Source organism: Urocitellus parryii, chromosome 4 (genome assembly GCF_045843805.1).
Source record: "Urocitellus parryii isolate mUroPar1 chromosome 4, mUroPar1.hap1, whole genome shotgun sequence".
NCBI lineage: Eukaryota > Metazoa > Chordata > Mammalia > Rodentia > Sciuridae > Urocitellus > Urocitellus parryii.
Window position 1 is genome coordinate 22,094,818 of NC_135534.1, and position 21,423 is coordinate 22,116,240.

At 59.3% G+C, this 21,423-nt stretch overlaps 1 protein-coding gene across 2 annotated transcripts in view; it reads right to left on the minus strand.

Annotated features, from left to right (window-relative positions):
• Nucleotides 1–21,423, minus strand: part of Prdm11 (PR/SET domain 11) — a 69,584-nt gene that overhangs the window by 36,415 nt on the left and 11,746 nt on the right. For both annotated transcript variants that reach the window (XM_026399149.2, XM_077797462.1), the window contains exons 2-4: nucleotides 2,490–2,614; nucleotides 2,105–2,208; nucleotides 1,289–1,551 (exon numbers count right to left, since the gene is read on the minus strand). In XM_026399149.2, the coding sequence (XP_026254934.2) occupies nucleotides 1,289–1,551; nucleotides 2,105–2,208; nucleotides 2,490–2,608 (486 nt within the window). In that variant the 5' untranslated portion in view covers nucleotides 2,609–2,614. The remainder of the gene's footprint in view (nucleotides 1–1,288; nucleotides 1,552–2,104; nucleotides 2,209–2,489; nucleotides 2,615–21,423) is intronic.

The window sequence follows — 21,423 nt, forward strand, 5'->3', positions numbered from 1 at the left end:
GAACAAGGCTATGCCTGACCTGGCCCACCACTGTGTTCACAGGGCCAGCCAGGCCGGGCATGGAGAAGTCGCTCAGAAGAGAAGCGTTCAAATGGTGAGCCGGCTTGCTTCTCCCGTAGCTGCTCTCCCGTAGCTGTTCAGTGGCTCAGGTTTGACTCAGTCTTGGAAACTCCTCTTCCTCCTTTCACATCCCCCCACCAACAAATCCCAGGGACTCTCCCTCCCAAATCTCTTTCAAATAAGCCCACCTCTAGCACCCAAGCTCAAGGGGCCACCTAGTTTTTACAGAAACCCTGCCCCAGTCTCCTAGCGGGAGCCTGGAGTTCGCAGCCCAGGGCACCTCTCTGCCTGGCCACACAGTGGAGCCCTGGCCGGGGATGCAGGTGGCCCCCTGGCTCAGGCACACTGGCCCGGCCGCCCTGCCTGCTGACTTTCTGCCACTCTGAGCCTCAGCCATCGCTGCCGCTGCTCAGGCTGCTCTCGCGGCCTCATGAGCGTCCTGCTCATGCGGAGCTCTTTCCCACCCCCTCCAAGACGGACCGCCACGCGTTCTTCCAGTTCCTACCGCATCTAGGTCAAGAACAACAATAACAGCAGCCGGTATCGGGCCAGCGTGACCTAAGGCGCTGCACCACGACCCGTTCTTCTTCAGCCAGGCTGTTATCAACCTCAGACTGAAACGGGCTCAGAGAAGCCCATGACTCGTCCAAGGTCACACTGGAGGGTAAACAGCGAAGCTGGCTGACATGACGCACTGGGGCTCCAGGCCCCAAGGTCTTGGGGACTATGAGCATGCATGGCCCTCTGTGCTGTGTTCCCAGAGGGCCCTGCGTTCCCCTTTAGGTCACAGTGGTCACACGTACACAGTGCATCGACTCCACGCACGCCTCCAGCACTGGCCCTGCCCTCACGTGACTGCCTTCTAAGATGAACATCCTGCTCTGCCTCCCCTCAGTCCCCACGTCCCTGTGGAAGAGGGGTGGCTGGGCCTTTTGTAAATGCCACCGAATGCCCTGACAGGCACGCACGCGAGGACTTGTAGGAACACTGCCCTCTGCTCTGGCCGACGACTTCCTGCTCTGCTTATGACCGCCAGGTGGGCTCTCTCAGGATGGCCCTTGGAAAGCGAGGAACACAGCCACTGGGTTGGGGATGGGGACAGCATCCATCATCTGCATGTCCAATGGCACATGCAGAAAAGCCCTTGGGCCAGCATATGGCGCCCCCTGCTGGTTTCCTTCCATGTCCTCGACAACCTCTCCCGCTGAACAGCCCAGGGGACACTCACCAGCCATGAGAAGAAGCCCGCCGATTTGTCCTGAGTGGAGATCTGCCCCTCATAGGGGCCAAAGATGTGGCCCTTGGGTATGACCTCACTTATGCACCGCACGTCGCTCTCTCCGCTGGCTTCCTTGACCACCTCCATGCCCTGCGGGATGGTGAGGGCAGCCCGGTCCGGGATGCCCACGGGCACCGGTGTGTCCGACACAAACACGGGGGGACCATGGTTGGGGCACTCGTCCACAAAGTACTCCTGGCAGGACTCGCAGACTGCAGGGATGGAAAGAAGAGGAAGGGTCTCAGTGGTGGCGGGGAGATAGGACCCCTAGGGAGGAGGCCAAGGGCTGAGAGGAGGCCACCCAAGGACAGTGCAGGCAGCAGAGAGCACAATGCATTGACACCCAGCCGCAGGCCCCTGGGTCATCAGGATAGTCACCCAGTGCCATACCTGGTTACCCTCCCCAGGCCTCCAAGAGGAAGCCGCCAACTCAAGGGAGCCACCAGTTCCTTTTGTCTCAAGTTTGAAAAAGGAGGAGAGAGCATGGCTTCAGAGCCTTATGGCTCTGAACTGCGACTGTCCATCTGTGAGCCGTGGGACCTGGCACTGGGCACTGAGCTCTCAGCAAGCCGCGGGGTCCTCACCTGGAAGATGGGGCCAACCACAGCCCCCTCTGCAGCTCTAGATGAGGACCACCGGAGCATGGACCGGTGCCTGGTCCACCGGGCACAGGTGGACCTCACTAGTACTCCTGCTGCACGTCCCCAGCCCAGGAGAGGGGGTGGGGGGAGGGAGGTGCAGGCCGGAGCCTCGAGCCCCACTTACACCAGAAGTCAACTTGCTGGAAGCTCTTGGGCACCATGAGGTCTCGCTTCCCCTTCAGTTTCTTGGGCTCGACTTCCATGGCCGAAGGCTCGGGTCTCCTAGAGCTGCCCAGGACAAGGGTCAGCAAAGAAAGCAAAGCAGCCGTCAGAGTGAGAGTCTGACAGGGAGAGGCTGGGGACCCGGCCGAGAGGCCCAGGGGACACGGGTGTGCATAGAAGCCCCAGGTGGCCTGCTGTTCCTGGGCCACTGCTCCAGCTCTTCTAGGGCCTGCGCTCACCCCTGACCCCAGAAGCTGCCCAAGAAGGTTAAGGAAGGTGGGCAGGGTCCCCAGCCCCCCCAGTCCAGCCACCCTCCTGCCCGCTCTGGGTCCCCACACAGGCCTCACCAGGGCTGGCCATACTCCTGGTCGCGGAGGGGCGAGCAGACCTCTGTCTTCACCACTGTCACCATGTCCCCCACAGCCGCCTTGGTCTGGGCCAAGCACTCCTTCATGTTCTCAGTCATTCTGTCCTGGGATGCAGGAGCAGGCCAGGAAGAGGATCAAAGAAAGGGGGAAGAGGGGTGAGTGTCGCAGAGGGCACGCAGGGGTCCCGCGGAGTCTGGTTACCCGCCTGCCATCCCAGAGGAAGCTCAGAACACAGACAACAAAAACAGCTGCGGCCCGGCCAAGAGGAAATGCCATTTCTATCCCGGGCTGGTCCTGGGGACGACTGGAGCCACCAGCCCCATGGGGTCAGGCACCAGGGGCAGCTCAGGCCAGGGCAGGCCTGGGAAGCACAGCCGGGCCCCAAGACCAACGGGGAAAGGACACGAGGAACCCACATGGGCTTGGGGACAACTCTGCGCAGGGGCTCAAGGAGGGAACAACTCAAGTCCAACTGTGGCCAATGGGGTGGGCGGGACGAAACGGGCCCTCAGTGCCTGGCGCGTGAGGGGCTGCCCGAGCGGCCAGGCCCGGTGCTAGCTCCGGCAGGTACCGCGGGCGGCGGCCACTCAAGCCCCACCCCCAGGGGCGTCCTCCGCCGCTTACCGCCCTGCACCAGCGCCGGGCTTCGGCCGTCCCTCGGCACCCCGGGGTCCTCATGCCAGGCCTGGGGACACTCTTCGGGCCGGGACAGCGCGGCTGGGGCTGGGGCGGCGCGGGGCCCGGGCTGGGCGAGCGGCGTGTGACTCACCACCCGGGGCCCCGCTGGCCACTCCCCTGCTCCTCGCTCACCAGCCCGCTCCCCACCGGGGCCCCAGAGCCGCGGGCGGGAGGGTGTGGGGAACGCGGCCGGCCCCCTCCTCCAGCCGGCGGGGCCGGGGGCGCGCGGCGGGGACCTGGCTGGGGCCGCCCCGCCCCCGGCCCGGGCACCCGCCCCCGGCGCCCGCGGGAGCAGCGGGGCCCGAGTGGGCGCGGGCCGGGCGGCGGGCAGCGGGCGGCTCACCCACCTTCCCCGCGGGGCGCTCCCGGCCAGCCCGGCCCTGCCCAGCGCCGCCCCGCCGCCCTGCGCCCGGCATTCCTTGCGGGGGCATGTGGCTTCTTGCCGGCCCCGGGGGCACGCAGTTGGCTGGCGGCCGGCGGGGAGGGGGGCGGCGGGGAGGGATCCTGCGCCTCCCGGCCTCGGCCCCACTCGAGCCGGGGCGCTGGGGCTCGGGCGGGCGTCTAGTGGGTGGCAGCGCCCCAGAGGCCGGGCGAGGGCGCAGGGCCCTGAAAGGCGCCCCGCAGCCTCCGAGCCCACCTCGGCCTGCGCCGCCCCGGGGTGGGGGGAGCCCCGCGCCCACCCCACAGCCCTTGGATCTCCGGTGAGAGGGCAGGGTCACAGGTCAGCGGGGCAGGAGCCGGGGCTGCAAGATGGCAAGAGATTTGCCCAAGGTCACGCAGACCAGTCCTGATGAAGTCTGCCCCGGAGGCTGGGGCGCAGCTCAGAACAGGAGAAGGGGAACTCCTCTCCGTCCATGGTCATGTTCAGGCCCTGGGTGTGTCCGGGCCGTGTCCTCCGCCTGGTCCTCTTGTGGAATGATCACTGGGATCAGCCGGTGGTGGGTTTGAGCCTCAGCTCATGGGCCAGCCCCACGTGGGGGCAAGGTGCTGTGGATTTGCAAAGCCCAGGAGCAGGTCTCCCTTGGAGGAGCAATGGTCACACACAGGCCATCAAAGGCAGTGGATCCTGGTAATTAGCCACCCAGGCTCTGGAGAGGAGCAGCCCGAGTTCCCCACCGACCTACAGAGTGACTGTGCGCCCTGGGCAGGTGTCAGAGATGGAATGTTTGAGCCCCACCCCACTCCACCACCCATTCCTATGTTGAAACCATAAGCCCCACTGTGACTGTATTTGGAATAGCACTGTGGGGAGGTGACAAGATGAAGTGAGGTCTTGAGGGTCAGGTGTCATAGAGGAAGAGGTCCGGAGCTGTGTCCATGGTGTGACACATAGCCTAAGCCGGCCCTCTGCTGGGTGGAGAGCATCACCTGGAGCTGGGTGGCCTGGCCTTGACTTTGGACTTCCCAGCTCCAGAACTGTGAGAAATCAGTGTGTCATTTAAGCCCCTCGTCTGTGACATTCTGCTGTGGCAGCCTGAGCTGACGGACACAGCGAGATGTCTAAACTCTCTGTGCTCCCATTTCTTCATCTGGAAAATGTGGCTAATAATAGATTCCATCACAGAAGCTCTGTCTGACATGGACAGAGTTTGGGGGGTGGGCACAGTCCTTACGTCCCGCACAGAAAGGCAATAAGGAGGAGGAGAGGAGCAGCCTCACGAAGGGTGGGCTTGGAATCCTCTCCACTGGACTGTAGGTCCACCGCCTGCAAACTTGGGCACTTTATTAGAACCGCGTCTCAGGACTAATTTGCATGGGGGTCCCCTGCCCTGGCCCTGGTGCCTCCACCAGGACCACCTGCACGCCATGCTCCATCCCGCCACAAGGCCTGTGACCTGGCTGGGTCCCCACCTGTCCTTCAGCCCTCCCCTCATGATACCCTCTACTGGCCCCAAGTCACACTTCATGGCACTTGCCACATTTACAAAGGTCCTCTACCAGCACATCATGTTTCCTCTTCGCTGACCACTGGCTTCTCGGCACCTGTTACAGGGCCTGGAGCCTGGGAGGCTGGGAAAGGGGAGCAGGTGCCAGGGCCCCGACAGCAAGGAGCACTCACTCTCGGGACCACACACTTGCAGGACCGACCCGTGACAATGAAGGCCTCCCTAAATAAATGTGCAGCCAAGTGCCTTAACCAGCACAGAGCCCTTTTCTCAATCAATATTTGCCCAATGAATAAACGATCTGATACTCTAAGTCAGAAGACTGTCCCTATCTAATGTGTCCCATGGGTACAGTAGAGAATCTCAACTCCATAGAGACCTGGGAAGGAGAGAAGGCGGGTGGTTATGGTTTTGGTGCTGGGGACTGAACCAGGTCTTAACCACCTCACCATCCCAGTTGGTTTTGTCTTTTCCCTTTCCAGGACAGGTTCTAGCTCATTGTCCCAGTCTAGCCTTGAACTTTTGATCCTCCTGCCTCAGCCTCCCAAGTCACTGGGATTACAGATGGACAAACTCGTGCCACCAAAAGCAGCTGGGTCAGGGCTTTGAATCCTCCTCCCCCTGCACTCCCTCCTGGTGATCTCCACCTGGCGAGGCGGGCCCCGGGGCGAGGTGTGCTGGAGGCACAGTGGGCTGGGGAGGCCGGGGCTTGATTCTGATAACCTGGTGTGCTGGGTGGGGATGGGACACACCCTGGGTGGAGTCCTCAGTGGTGAATAGAAGGACGTACCTGCCAGGTTTCCCCAGGAGGGACAAAGGAGACAGAAGCCGGGGCAGGGTTTATGGGGAATATTAATGTCACAGTGGCTGCCCAGAGGAAAGGGTGTAGGGGAGGGGACAGGAGAGGAGGGAGGGCAGAAGGACCGGGAGCAGCGAAGGAGGAAATGGGCAGTAGTAAGAGAATAAAGGATGGAGAGGAAGAGAGGAGAGAAAAGACGGAGGAAAGAAAATAGAGAAAGTGGGGCAGGGGACTGAGGGAAAGAGGCATACAAATGTGAGTCTCCAACGGTCCCTGGACACAGTCCCCTTGATGAAAGCATTGGTCTGTCTCCAAGCAGAGACCCCGGGTCTTCCTCCTCTTCCACACCCCGGCCCTCACCGCCCTCTTTCCTGTAATGAGGTGAGGACCAAGCCCTGCTTCTGTGACGGATGGATGTGCAGCCCTTTGTCACACAAGCACGGGCAGGTGGAGTGTCCCCTGTCCAGAGTGCTTCAGAACAGAAGGCTTCAGATTGGGGACTTCTCCAGATTTTGGAATAGCTGTGTAGCCTTTACCGGTGGAGCATCCCAAACGTAAAATCCAAAATGCTCCAGAATTTGAAAGTTCTGACCTCGGTATCAGTGCTCAAAAAGGTTCAGAATTTGAAGCATTTGGGATTTGGGATTTGGGGATTAGGGATGCTTGGGCTGTACTAACTACGATGGTTAAGAAACAGCTGGAGAGCAGGAGGGGAGGGAAGGGGAAGACACGAGGGAATGAGATTGATCAAATGATGTTACTCCCAGCAGCTTGGGAGGCTGAGGCAGGAGGATCACGGGTTCAAAGCCAGCCTCAGCAATGGCAAGGCACTAAGCCATTCAGTGAGACCCTGTCTCTAAATAAAAGACAAAATAGGGCTGGGGATGTGGCTCAGGGGTCAAGTGTCCCCGAGTTCAATCCCCAGTACCAAAAAAAAAAAATGTTACAACGCAAAATGAATCCCACTATTATGTATGATTATAAGCACCAACAAATTAAAAAAAAAAAAAAACAGAAACAACCATAGGGTGTCAGAGGCCTCACAGAGAAAGAATGGAACCAATTATACAAAGAATCCATTACAAGACTGAACTTTCCAGTCAGTTCTGGGCCTCCTGACAGCCAAGGCAAAAAGAGAAATATGATGAGTTATAGCACTCTCATTATTCAACACTGATTTATTGACTGCATGCACCATTAAGTTCTCTCCATTCTTGGAAGAATCCAGCCACCTGGAGTACAAGGACCAATCCTCACTTTTGTGACAGGTGTGCCGGACCCTGGAGTGTACCACCAGCTCAGACACCTCTACCTGGAAACAGAGACGGACCTTCTGTGTGTGCATGGGAGGCTGCAGAGCCAGGGAAGGGGAGGTTGAGACAGGGTGTCAAATGCACTCCCACTGGGGTGACAGTCACCCAGGCAACCTGGCCCGGGGAAGCACCGCAGCCTTTTCTGCACACAGCTCTGGCCCCACTTGCCCAGCAAGGGCCCTGGGAGGGGCGATCGGCCTCCTGCAGGAGCCGGGCTGCTGGCAGTGCTCCCTCCCAGCTGGCTCCGCGGAGTCTGCACAGGCAGAGATTAAGCCCGCTGCAAACCCAGCCAGGAGACGCAAGCCCAGGAGGAGGGGCAGAGGGCCCGGCCGCTGTTCACCCTCGGCAGGGCGCCAGGACCCTGGGGTGCCCAGCAGCCGTGCCCCCCCCCCCAGGCCCTCAGGTCTCTGTCCACTGGTTTCCCTGGAGCTTAGCACCATGAGAACCTGGAGCCTCCGCCCCGGTACCCACACAGCATCCATTATCATCCATTCTAATGCCAAAGCGACATAAAGATGGGGGTTGGCCCATGTCCCACACAGACCCGGGCTGGGTACTTGACCCTGGGTCTCAGTCCTGCTTGTGACATAAATAAACCACCTGCAAAAGTTCCTGCCTGGCGTTAAGCCTTAGTTTCCCCTTCCTGAAAAATTAAAGACTCAGCTAACAGTCCTTAACGGTAACCACGGCTGAGGGGACGGGCAGGGCTTGGAACTGTGAAAGGGGGCAGTTGGGTTCATCGACTCGGCCAACACTGCCTTGGAGAGAATGAAGTCCGTGCCTCCTCTGTGAGACAGATTTGCGATGCACGTAGACACCTTTGTGATTTGCAAAAGATAAATTTATCCAAAGACGCTACTGAATGCGTGGAACCCCATGTCTCTTATTTTTATTTAGCTGACGCTCTTTTCCCACGGGTAGGGTTGTGTACACAGCATCATGCCTGGCCTGTAAGAAGCACTCTAGAGATACTCGTTATCATTATCACTCACTTTATTAGTATTTTAAAGTATAATAGATATTAGGTGTGGTCGGTGAAAATTCGTTGATTTGAAAAGATGGGACCCAGCCAGGGGCAAAGAACTTGCCTAGCCTGGAAGAGACTCGGTGTTCCATCCTCAGCACCATATTAAAAAAGAAAAGAGGTGTGTGTGGGGGGTCTTACCAAGCACTTATGACCCCAATAGATAACACGTTTTATCAGCAGGGCGCAGCGGTGCTCACCATTAATCCCAGCAGCTCAGAGGCCGAGGCAGGAGGAGCGCAAGTCCAAAGCCAGCCTCAGCAACTGAGGGAGGCCCTAAGTCACTTAGTGAGACCCCGTCCCAAAATAAAAGGGGCTGGGATGTGGCTCGGTGTTTAAATGTTCCTCGGTTCAATCCCCGGTACCAAACAAACAAACAAAACCCCAAAAGAGTTTTTATGATTGTATACAACCCCACCCCAAAGAAACAAACAACGGAAAATACAAACCAGCATCACAAAGAGCGTCAAGCGTCAGTATGTTTTATAGAAAACCAGGAAACCCTACGAAGACTCAGATAAATGAAATTAAATAAGCATCCTGCCTTCTCTACTGAATTGGCAAAATCTTAAACCTCAATGGTCCAGGGTTGGCAAGAGCGTGGAGAAGCCCCCTCCGTCAGACCCTCCCTTGCATCTGGAATCCCCCGCACCCTCGCTGGAGGGCCACGGGCAACTACTACCCAAGGCCCAGCCCTTTGCAGGAGCAATCGCACATCCGGGAATTCACCCCGCGGATGCCAGGAGGTGACCTGCACAGCCGTCCTCCCCAGGTGATCGGCAGCAAAAAGTGGAAACAATTCAAACCTCCCAAGTGGGAGAGAGGTTGACATGTTGCCTACGATGAAACATCAGGCAGCCATCCACAAAGCTGCAGATTATTAAATGCCGGGCGTATTATTGAGTGAAAATGGAAGTCACGGCTGAGTGAAAGAAACTGATCTGAGAAGGCTACATACTGTCCCATTGCAACTGTGTGACACCCGAGGGAAAGGAAACCAGGGAGACAACAGAAAGACCAGCCGGGCAAGAGGGACAAAGAGGCAGGACAGAGGGTTTGGAGGAGAGTGAAAGTGCTCTGTGAGATGCTGGGTGGTAAACACGTGTCACCATGCATGTGCCAAAGCCTTAGACCTTCCATACTAATGTGGAGACCTAAGACGGACTTTGGTTGTAACAATGTGTCACTAAAGGTTGGCCAAGTGTAACAAGTAGTGCCTCACTGGTGGGCGGGAGGAAGGGGAACTCGCTTACTTTGAGTCTAAAAGGACTCTTAAAAAAAAAAAAATGAAGTCTAGCTGGTCCTGGTGGTGCAGGCCAATAATCCCAGGGGCTCAGGAGGCTGAGGCAGGAGGATCACGAGTTCAAAGCCAGCCTCAGCAAAAGCGAGGCACTAAGCAACTCAGTGAGGCCCTGTCTCTAAATTTAAAAATACAAAATAGGGCTGGGGATGGGGCTCAGTGGTTAAGTGTCCTGGATGAGATTCCCGATACAACGGGGGAAAAAAAAAAAGGATCTATTTTCTAAAAGTGAAAACTATAGAAAGAGAGATGCAAACTAATCCCACTTGAAATCTATACAGAATGATATGGATCTGCACGCACAGGTCTGGGAGCATAGAGCCGCGAGTGCTTAGCAGTTAGCTTGGGGTCGGGGGTTGTGTGTTTCTGACTTCTTTTTGCTTATGAGGAAGAAGTGTCACCAAAAAATACTGGGTATAGCTCAGTGGCAGAGCACTTGCCTATCATGTGGGGGTCCCTGGGTTCATCCTTGGCACTGAAGAAAGAACTCTTGAAAGGAGCTCTTCGCACTCATTAGGGTTAGAAATTGCTGGAGAAAATAACTGCAAAGGTCCTTCCACCTTTACCCATTTGTCACGAGATGAGACCCAACAACTGGATGGAGGAAGGAGGAGTCCAAATTAGAGATGGGGGGGGGCGGGTGAGTGGCACTCCACACGCACTAGTAAGTGAATCCAGGGGCAGTGAGGCCCCCATATTTCTACCACGAAGCAGCGATGGTGGAACTCAGGGGGGGGCACTTGACCACTGAGCCCCACCCCAGCCCTATTTTGCATTTTATTTAGAGACAGAGTCTCACTCAGTTGCTCAGTGCCTTGCTTTTGCTGAGGCTGGCCTTGAACTCGCCATCCTCCTGCCTCAGCCTCCTGAGCCACTGGGACGACAGGCGTGGGCCATGAGGACTGGCTGCATCTCTGTTTTTACTTGTCTTCATCATTCTGTTTGGGGCATGCGTGAGGCGATAGTTTACTGGCCTCCCTGGGCCTCCGTCCTCAGAACACACAGGCTCTGTGACTGTAGGGTCAACACAGTGGTTAGCCGCTGTCATCTGAAGTCAAGGCAAAGAAACTGTCATGTCCTGCGCGATCAGGGCACCATGCCACAGTCACTAAGCTCCTTTATGTTTAAAATCGGCTTGGCAGGTGGAATACCATGTGGGAATGAGAATGAACAAACGCGACTCCATGTTCCAGTTCACATAAAGTTAAAAAGACGCGACAATCAGACAATCAGGCACGCGATGGCGTTAGAGGTCAAGTTCAGGGTTATCCTTGGGATTAAACAGAAAGGGGCAGGAAAGAGAGTCCTGGGGTGCTGGCCGTGTTCTGTTTCTCCCTCTGGGTGCTGGCCCAGGGTGTGCTGGGTTGGGAGGGTCTCCTGGGCCTTGCTCTCTCCTGTAGGCACTTATACTGTTAGGAAACACGCCCGAAAACACGTGCAAGCACCCTGAGGGCCAGGGGCGCCTCCATCCTGCCCCGACTCTGCAGCTCAAGGACTGGGCCAGCCAGCAGCGCCTCCTGCCAGAGTCAAGGCAGATGGGGTCCGGGTCTTCCTCCACCGAGCGGTTCCACCGGGCCTCAGCAGGGTGCTGGGCGGGGCAGGGGACAGTCTCCCATGCGGGTCCTCCTGCAGGGCTCTTAACACACCATCTGTGGACTCCACCGTTGACAAGGCTGATACCAGGGGGCCAGAGGATGCCAGGTAAAGGTCAGTGAGCTGTGAAGCTCTGCTCTCCAGTGGGCCCTGCCCGGGGCCTCTCTGCTCTCAGGACAGCCTGGGGTCCAGGAGCAGCAGGGCCTCCCCCAGTTCAGAATAAACCACCTCCCTCTCCAGTGGCTGGATCAGGAACGTGGCCTTCAACCAGTCGGCACAGGGACCCCTCCAAGGGCAGGCACGAGACCTGCTTTGACCCAGCAGAGGGAGGTGAGGGCTTGTGTGACGTCACTGAGACAGCGCAGGCGGCCACCCCACAGAGGCCTCGGCAGCAGGCACCCTTAAGATGGCCTCAGAGCAGGGGGCTTGGGAGGGGCAAAGAGAGGAATCATATTTGGTCTTCCTGGTCTTGAAACAGGGCTCCCCACGCCCTTGGAGTTACCTAGCGACCGGCGTGTGTTGCCATCGGGAGCCTCTGGGACACACCTGAGTTTATGCTAATGCGGTGACTGAGGCTGGGACTCCAGGTAGCTCCAGGGTGGGACTGGTCACCAGCCCCACCCACTGACCTCTGGGTAGGTGAGGAGGGGCCGAGATGAAGCTCCATAAAATCTCACGAATAGCTTCAGACCCCACTGGATAGTGCTGGGTAGGGCGCTGGCGGGCAGCACCCCTCCTGGCCTGTGACCTCTCCCCTTTGGCTGCCCCCGAGTGTGTCTTTTATGTAGTCAAGAAGAGTAAGTAGAGCATCGCCCTCGTTCTGCGGGAGGGGTGGTGGGAACCCCGATGTGTATCAGCGAGAAGTACCGGTGACCGTGATTTGAGACTGGCATCTGAGGGGGGACGGTCTTGCACCATGGAGCCCTGAACCTGCGGGCTCTGTGCTGACTCTGGTGGGTCCGAGTCAGAGTCAAACTGAATTTGCTGGACACGACTGGGGCCTGAGGATCAGAGAATCGGTGGGTTCTGGGAACATCTCTGAGGCCAGACTCACCCCCAGGTTCTAAGGTTGCCCTGCCTCTGCGCCCCCCGAGCCTCTTCCCGAGCCTGGCACAGGCCTGCAGTGACGGCAGCCACAAGCCACAGGCTCCAGTTCCACCAAAGGCCCCTCCAGCTGGCCCAGCGTCAGCCCCGTGGTACCCTGGCCTCTGAGGGGGCAGGCTGGGGTGGCAGCAGCCTCCAGACCAGCCACCCACCACCAAGGCCCCGCCAGAGCGAGGCTCTCCGCACTCTCTGAGCGAAACCTGCGAACTCGACGGACAGCAGTTGGGCACGGGGCCTTTCTAACAACCGCTCCTAAGCTTCAATCCTGCCATTTTGCTTGTAGAACTTTCTCCACTCTGTGCAAGAGTGGTCATTGCGACATCGACTGGGATGGCCGGAGGGGAAGCAACCAATGTGTCCATCGGGGTGTGGGGGCGGCTGTGTCCAAGCAGGAAGCCCTGGAACAAACCCAAGCCCCTTCCCCACCCTGGCCCCAGCTGCCATGGCCTCTCTCTTGCTCAAGGGCGACTGACCCACTCCACTGTCCACTCCTTGCCCCTCCCCCACCAGGGTGAACCTGAACCTGTTACAGCATAAGACAGATCAGGGCGCCCCCCACCTGCTCGAAACCCCCAGAGTGCATCGTCCACACAGCAAACGTCTACACTGCAGTGCACGGCCAGCAGGGCCAGCTCCACGGCCTCTGCGCCCTCGTCTCTTCCTGCCCCCACCCTGCACCACTCCCCCAAGCCACAGGGGCTGCCCAGCCCCATCTCCAGCAAGAGCCTTGCCCTGCCTGTTCCCTCCACCCAGCCCGTCTCTCCAGAACGGGCACGGCCGGCAGCCTCCCACAGCATTCATTTCCCTCATTAGCTGCCTGGGTCCCAGTTAGGATGTCCACTCCGGGGAGGCGACGAGGCCCTTTCACTTCCTTCACTGCTGCACCCTGGCGACCAGAGCAGCAACTGCTGCGAAGCAGACACACAAGAATGGTGGTCGCGTGGACGACGCTAGTGGTGGCAAAAACAAAATCCAAGTCAAGAATGGACGCCTAATTTGAGAGGCAGCAGACCCTGGTGCCGAAGGACATGGATTCTGGAGCTGGGCTGCCTGGTCCAACTTCCAGCTGTGTCATTTACCATCTGTGTGATGCTGGGGGAGCTGCTTGACCTCTCTGTGCCTGGGGGCATTAATAGCACCTACAAGCAAGATCAGGTTATGAGAAATAAAAGAGATATCTGTAATATACTTAGAGCTGTGTCTAGCACAGAGCAAGTTATAGAAAAAGAAAATCAACACATCCTGGCTGCATCAAATAGGAAAGGACAGGGCAGGGGGTGTGGCGTGGTGGCAGAGTGCTTGGTCTAGCAAGAATGTGCCCCTGGGCTCTGTCCCCAGCACCACAAAAATAAAAGGCATGCACATTTCTAGGGATTCGTATATGCTCCAAGTAGCTCTAGGCAGTGACATTGTCTGCTCATGCCAGGGAAGGAGAGTAGCTTCCCATCAGACACTTCTGACTTAAAAAGTACACGAGTGATGCCCAGGAGTGATTAATGATTGAGGATGGGTGACATACGGGGAAGTTGACTGTCTCTTCTATCTTTTTTACATAATAAAAAACTTATTAGTACTACCAGTTTTAAAAACAAGTCCCAACTGGGCGTGGTGGCTAATCCCAACGGCTCCGGCTCCGGGAGGCTGAGACAGGAGGATTGCAAGTTCAAAGCCAGCCTCAGCATCAGGGAGGCGCTAAGCAACTCAGTGAACAGTGAGACCTTGTCCCTAAATAGGGATGGGGATGTGGCTCAGTGGTCCAGTGCCCCTGAGTTCAATCCCTGTTACCAAAAAAAAAAACCAAGTCCCAGGCTCCCTGCCCCTGACGGTGTCATGCCAGCAGTGTGTGTGTGTGTGTGTGTGGGGGGGGGGGGGGGGTCTTTCAACTACTTGCTATTCCTGTGAGGGGACCCTGATGTCCAAACAAATTCCCTGATGACCACCTGACCCCAGAATCCTAAGCACCAGATTAGCCACAACCAACTCAGAATCGGGAGCAGGGAGTGTGGCCTGTGGAGGGTCAGAGGCAGGCTACAGGGTGGAGGGCGTCTGGGCTGAGGCTGCCTGGGGAGGTCACATTTGCAGAGGACAAAGCAGGAGGACAGGAGGGTCACAATTGATCCAGGTCTGGACACATGGGTTCGTTGGAGGATCATCCCAACTATCTCCTGGCCACTCCTGGGCTTGCGCAGGCAGGTGCTGGAGCCCAGCATGTCCTCCGGGGGATCCAGCTCCTTACCCAGTATTGCTAAGGAGGAAGGAGAGTCTCAGCCATCTCCAGGCTCCCAGTCACTCCTGGGCTCCCAGGGGACAAGGAGGGCTTGGGGCTGGAGGAAATGTGTGCTCTGACCCCTTGCTTCTCAAAGTGTGGTCCCTGGACCCGCAGTGCTGGCACTGCAGGAGCGTGTGGGAACACAGCATCCTGAGCTGCGCCCAGTGAGTCAGGGATCCACAGGCACATACAAGTCTGAGAAGCTGGCCTAAATCACAAGCTGCTGGAGGCCACATGCCCAAGGACATCAACACCTGTCAGGCAGGCAGTCCACCACCATCTTCAGTCAAGCCACGCACATGCAGGCGTGTGGGGTGGGAGAGATCAGACTGCAAGCCCTCTCCATCTTCTGAGCCACTTCTGCTGCTAGTTACCTCGTAACTAAGCAGGCAAGGTGGCTGCAGTGTGACCATCACAACTGCAAGCTCCTGGAGAAGGGGCGTCGGTCTGTTCACTGCTTGCTACAAAAGGTGTGGAGCCCTCTGCCATGAGTGCTCCCGGGGCCTCGCAACCCACTGCATGCAGAGCACTGATGGGTCCCCTCAAGTCCTCCCCTGAGACTTGGGGATGGGGCAACCTTTGAATGTTAACCACGTTGGCACCCACCCAGGGATCCCTTGGTGACTCCTACGTGCACGCACAGGATCATTCATTAAGCATTCATTAGGCACCGTCCCCGTATGCATGGCCAGGCGCGGCGGTGCAACCAACCCAGACCTTGACTGGAACCTGCACGCCCCTCTGTGCTCTTCTCTCCCCTGCGACCCTTTCTACAGCTGAGGGAACGAGTCTCAAGAGAACGAGCAGCAGCCTGACCGGCGGGCCCCAAGCTCTGGAGGAGGAAACCGTGAGGGAGGCTGTCGGAGGAGGAGTCCTGTGAACACGGGGCATGTGATCCTAATGGTTATAACCCCCTAAGCCACATCTGGGAACACAGTTCTGGGGCTTCTTAAGCCGAGGTGACAACCCCAACATGGAGGAGGCTCTGCAGAGTGCCCACACGGCCCAGGAGGTGACCTCCCAAGACCTGATCAGGTCTGTGCTCTAGGAAGGAGGTGGGCGTGGCTGGGGTGGTGGGTGTGGCTGGGGTGGGCGGGGTTTGAGGGAGATGAGCATGGCTGGGTGGGTGTGGCTGGGAGGGTGGGCGGGGTTTGAGGGAGATGGGCATGGCTGGGGTAGGTGGGGCTGGGTGGGCGTGGTTGGGAATGGTGGGCAGGGCTTGAAGGAGGGGCGTGGTTGTGAGGGTGGGCGTGGCCAGGATGGGCATGGCTGGGAGGGTGGGCGTGGCTCGAAAGAGGGGGCGGGCCAAGGCCACACCAGGCTGTGTGTGGCATCCAAGCACGACACCACGTGTCCCAGTTCTATGAGTGCCAACCTCAGTGCTGGGCACCCTGGTGACCAAGGTCCCTGCTCTCCTGGGTCTTGCAGTCATGGTAGAAGGTCTCTGGGTTTGTCGGCTGGCACCCATTGCCCCTTCTGGCACCAAGGCCCCTGTTGTCCCTGGGGAGCCCGCATGCTCCCCCCCAGGGGTGGGCGCCGGACTGCGGCCAACCCATCACAGCTTGTACCTGCAGACACCATAGCGACTGGTGCGGGGGAGGGTGGGAGGGAGGCCTACTCAACTGGCGGGGGAATCTACTGGGAGAAAAATCCCCTTCTACAGGGACCGCTGAAAGAACAGGACATAGGATGGATCTGCTTGCAGTCGGCCATGTGCCACCACCCTCGACAGCCTGCCAAGGAAGGGGCCATACAGAGGAACGCAGAGTAGGACGGACAGACTGAGTTCTGATGAGGGGGTACGAGCCTCTGGATCCAACTGTGCCTGAAACTCTCAAGAGCCTCCTGGACTTGTGCTGAATCCATAAATTCTTTTTTTTTTTTTTTGGCCTAATTCTGCTTGACCTGAGTTTCTGTCAAACTGTATTTCATCCTGTCAACAACCTGGCAAGTACAGTTTTTGCTTTGTTTTTTCAGATAGGAAATGGAGGCTCAGAGAGGCTAAGTGAGTTTAACAAGGCTACACAGCAGCTATCTGGAACCTGTCCAGCTCAAGAGCCTCCACTCTTGCCATTACTGGCAGTCTGGTGTGGTGGGTGGCAAACTGAACAGGAAGAAAGAGTTCCTCAGGGCAGGGAGTGTGGGGTTCCTGTGCAGGGACCCTGAGGGCTAATCACAATGAGACCTGGTTTGGCTGGGACACCCGTGAGAGGCGCAGAGCAGGGAAGCGCGGGTGGCAGGGCGGCTGTTCTTTTCTCCAGTTTTTATTTTTGCCAATTTTGAAGAAACAGAAGATTTCATGTGAAAATGTGGCTGTTTGGCTTTTCCGGAAAACTGCAAGGGGTGGGGGTTCCCTGCAGGCACCAGAGAGAGGGACAGTTTGCTGGGTGGTGGCCCGCTCAGGCGGCGAGGCACCCACTCTGCAGGTCTCCGGGAGCTGTCATTCCTGTGTGTCCCCTGCCCGGGCTGGCCATTGGCGCTGGTGACCCGAGTGGCAGTGCTGCACAGGTGCTGTCCCCTGAGAGGCTGGCCGCAGGTGACATGCTGGTGCCATCTTGGGTCACCGTGCCTCCTGGACTGTCCCTACTCTGCTGCTCCCCAGCCCCCAGGACCTGGCAGGGCTCAGGACAGAAGGGTGAGTTGGCGTCTTCAGGTGCGGCTCAGTGGCAGCCTGGAGAGTCCCTCCCCGAGGGAATGGGGCAGGTGAGGGCAGGAGCCAGGCAGCCCAGGCATCCACAGCAAGACACAGCTCCGCATAGAGGTCGGGAAATCCAGGTGCGGGGCTCCTGGGCGCAAACCCAGGTCTACCACTTCTGACTGGAATACAGGGAAGTTTTCACTTCCTGTGCCTTCAGTTGCCCCTCCATAAAAAGGAGATAATGTGTCAGGTTGGGTTATCAGAAGTAAAGAGTAAGCCATCAGCAAATGAATATCGGTCTGACCTCTTCCACTGATGCACTAACCTTGTAAATCCTTTTCCCTCCAAGCCTCAGTTTACCCATCTGTCCAGTGGGGTGTCAGGCTTGGGTTTCCATTAGGCCCCGCTGGCCCTGGTGTTCTGTGACTACAAACTATAATCTTCATGTTATCTCTTGGGGCTGGGCCAGAGGGGCCCGGGCCTTCTCTGCCAACCCTTCCACCCTGGGGTCTACACAGACCCTAAGGACCACCAGGGTGGAGCCATTGATTCCCACTTCCTTAGACTCAGCCCAGGCGCCACCCCCAGGATCTGGGGTGGCTCATTATGCCAAGTCACGCCAACCTGGAGGCAGCTGTCGGGCTGGAAGGGGCCAGCCCTTGGGGCCTGTGGCCCTCGGTGCCCTGCTCTGCCGAGGGCCCTGCAGAAGGCCCTCGAGCAGGCCGGGCGCAGGCGATCCACTGCAGCGGGCGCCGGGCACCAGCTGGCAGAGCCGTCTCCCTGCTCCCACTCGCCCCTGGATGGGAAATGATGCATGAAAACCAAGGAGGTAAAATTAGCCCCAAGGCCACCGAGTGATTGATGCCGACAGGATCCCGGAGGGAGGGCTGCGCGGCCAGCTCGCGGCCCGGGGCTGCAGGGCAGCCTGGCCATCTGGGGCCTCCGACTCTGGCCTTCTATTTCTGGACTCGGCTTCCAGGCTGTGGCCGCCTGCGGGAGCTTCCCAGGCTCCCGAGCAGCCCTGGGACCTGCCACCAGCCTGGCCCCCCTCCCCGACCCTGGGAGGAAGGCTCCACTCGCCTTTTCCCAGGTGGGAAACTGAGGCCCAAGAGGCCAGGGCACAGCCACAGGAGGCAGCACCGGGTTCAGACCCAGCTTCCTGGCCCCAGAGCCGCTCCCCACGTGCGGCTGCCGCTCCACTCAGGGCCCAGACGGCACCAGGGGCGGACCCCGCAGCCACACGCCCCGTGTGTTCCCCAGTCTCAGGACCCTTAGCAGCAGAGCCTGCTCTTGACTCCAAGCCCAAGCACCCCGACAGGCGGGCGGAGGTGCCCAGCATCCAGGTATCTTCAAAAGGTGCCGAGAAAGTGTCTGTCTGGCCCCGAGACCTCATTCCAACCCTGTGCAGGGGTGCAGAACGGCGGGGACCACCAAGCCCCCGGGGCCTCCTATGACAGGGTGGTACACCAAGACCAGAGAGGGAGAGAGACTCACTCAAAGCCACACAGCGACCCCGCGGCTGAGCCTAGGCTGGGACCGTCCCATTGCAGAGTGCCTGCTGTCAGGGCCGTTTATAAAGAGCCAACCTGGGTGGGGACCGGGGTCCCCTGCATGGAGGGGCAGCTGAGGTAGGTCGCTCCCTGAGACCAACAGGCCCCCCTCATCTGATGCTGTCCCCGACACCTGCCCCCATTTTGGAATCTGCAGGAGACATGGGGCCACTGTGGAGGGGACAAGGCCCCCATTAAAGATGAGCTCCATTTCACGAGCAGACTCGTGTGTCCCTGCGAGGGCCCCTGCCTGCCCTCGGCGCCCTGCCTCCCTGGCTTCCCCCAGAGGGAGCCCGAGACTGGCCAGCACAGGGGCTGCCCGCCACCCACACAGAAACACCTCGCCTCGCCCCAGGGCTCGGTCAGCGCAGTTCAGGGGCACTGTCTCCACAGTGATCTCAGCCGCCGTCGCCATGTCCCAAGCAGAGCATCTTCAGACAGCATCAGGCTCAACCCTCCATCCAGATCCACCTCCCAAGGTCCAGGGAGATGTCGGGGGCCAGAGTCCCCCCCAGCAGCTCCCCTCTGTTGACCACTTATTAACAGGTCAACAGAGCACTGTCATGGGCGGACGGCAGGAGCCAGAGGGGCACGCCACCCTCCCGGCCTCCAGCTCCACGCAAGCTCAGCCACCACGTTGCCATGACTAGTGTCCCTGCTCCATCCTGCATGACCTCAGGAGGCCACTTAGCCTTCCTGGGACTTCGTTTCTGCAGCTCTAAGCTGAACAGTGATAATGGCATCTGCCTCACCAGGTTACTGTGAGGACTGAGCGAAGCGCCCAGGACGGGAATGGCACGTAGTAAGTGCTCAGGAAACACCAACGGTTGTTATGGAGCCAGACGGAGCGCACAGCCTCTGACAGCTGCTCAGGCCCAGGTCTTCCCCACAGGCCAGCAGCAGGTGGGCGAGGCCCTCAGGACAGTTGGGTGGCCCCTGCCGCCCACCAGCACGGACAGCTCCTGGCCTTGTGCGACCCACTTTCTCAGTTTAAAATGGGCCCTGGGATGGCTGCTGTCCTGCCCTGGAGTCCCCGGGGGTGCGGCCTCTCCCCACACCAGAGCCTGGGCTCGGCAGCCAGGGCCTCCCAGCAGGGCCGATGGGCCTGGGCCCAGGCAGCTGCTCTCTGCCGGCCGCCCAGAGGGCCTGTGGCTGGTGCTGGGCAGGGGCTGGCCTGGCCAGCAGGCACTTCTCGCCTCTCAGGAACTCACCCCGCCCTCGTGCTCCCTGACCACACGCCACAGCCAGAGGCCAGCAGGGCTGCCCGGCCGCTGCCTCTGCCAAGACCAGCACTCGGGGAGCCAGATGGCAGGGGCCTTCCCAGCCTGCCAGCGGCTACCTGTGTGGCCTGGGGAGTCTGTCCACCTCCTGGGCCTCAGGCTCTGCCCCTGCCTGTCTCACGGGGGCGGCGAGGCGCTCCTTGACCGAGGCGGACAGTGTCCTGGGACCCGGGGGGACGAGTGGGGTGGACTGGGTACGCAGTGTCCCCCGAAAGCTCCTGGGCTGGCAGGGGTGCGTCCAGAGGTGGACATCTGGAGTGGCAGAGCTGTCCCTGCGAGCCAGCCGGGACCCACCAGCCCGGGGGGATGCAGGGAGGCGGGCGGGCGGAGGTGGGTCACCAGGGCGGGGGTGCGTCTTCCCGTGGCCCCCTCTGAACCCGTTTCCTTTCCTGTTGGCTTCCTCCCCTGGGCCCGTCTGCCTCACCTGGGGCTCCAGCCACGGACTGGCCATCTAGGGACCGAGACCTCTGACACCTGACCCCAAATAACCTTGCCTGCTCTGAGTCGCTCGGCCGGGTATTGTGGCCACGAAAACAAAAAGGCTCCTGAAGCAGGTGGAAGGCAGCAGCCGAAGGGCTCTCCCTGCAGCTTTAGGTAAGTAACCGGCTGCAGCCTTGGCCCCGGGGAGCCGCAGACCCACAGCTGGGCCACCCGAGTGGCCCGGGGACACGCCGGCTCCGGGAGAGTGACCCCAGGCTGCTGTCTTCCCCTGCCCACCTGCAGGCCAAGGGAGACCAGATCCACAGCCACAAGGGCCCATTAGAGCCGGTCCACCTTCCCGGGTGTGGGGTTCGTGACCAGGCTCCTGGCCACCTCCCTGAGCAAAGGGTTACGATGACCTCCTTCCCTCCGAGTGGGCCCCGGGCCAGACCCGTCAGGGCCAAGAGGGTGGAAATCCGATCGCCCACCGCATTCTGGGCAGCAGCCTCCTGTGGGATGCCAAGGGACAGCGGGACGAGGCTGTCACAAAGCCCTGGGCCAAGAGGCGGCCCACGGACTGTCCCAGTGAGGCAGGGACAGGATGGTGCAGAGAAGAGAGCCTGGAGGGGGCCCGGCACCGGGTGCTGTGTGGGTGCTGCCTCCCACGGCCACCCTGGGACAGGGCTCCACGCCACAGAGAGGTCGTGTCACTTTCCCAGACACACAGTCAGGGAGCAGCTGAGCCAGGACTGGACCAAGGCCTTCTGATTCCAGGGTCCCCCTCCCCCACTGACCTGGAACAGAGGCCTTAAGCAAGGACAGAAAACCCCGGGGTGGGGGAGAGAGGGCTCCAGGGCCACTGCTTCCCACCCCGTAGGGAGGGGCGGGGGAGGGGCAAACAGCGGGGACAGCAGAGCTTCTTGGGCTCTAAAGGGGCCTCCAGGAGTCACGGGGACCCACGGAAGGCATTTGGCTCTGGGGGAACTCTCAGCTGACAAATTTCAAATATTGCACAGGATTTTAAAAACTGTAACTGGCTCCTGAAACCAAGCAGCAGCA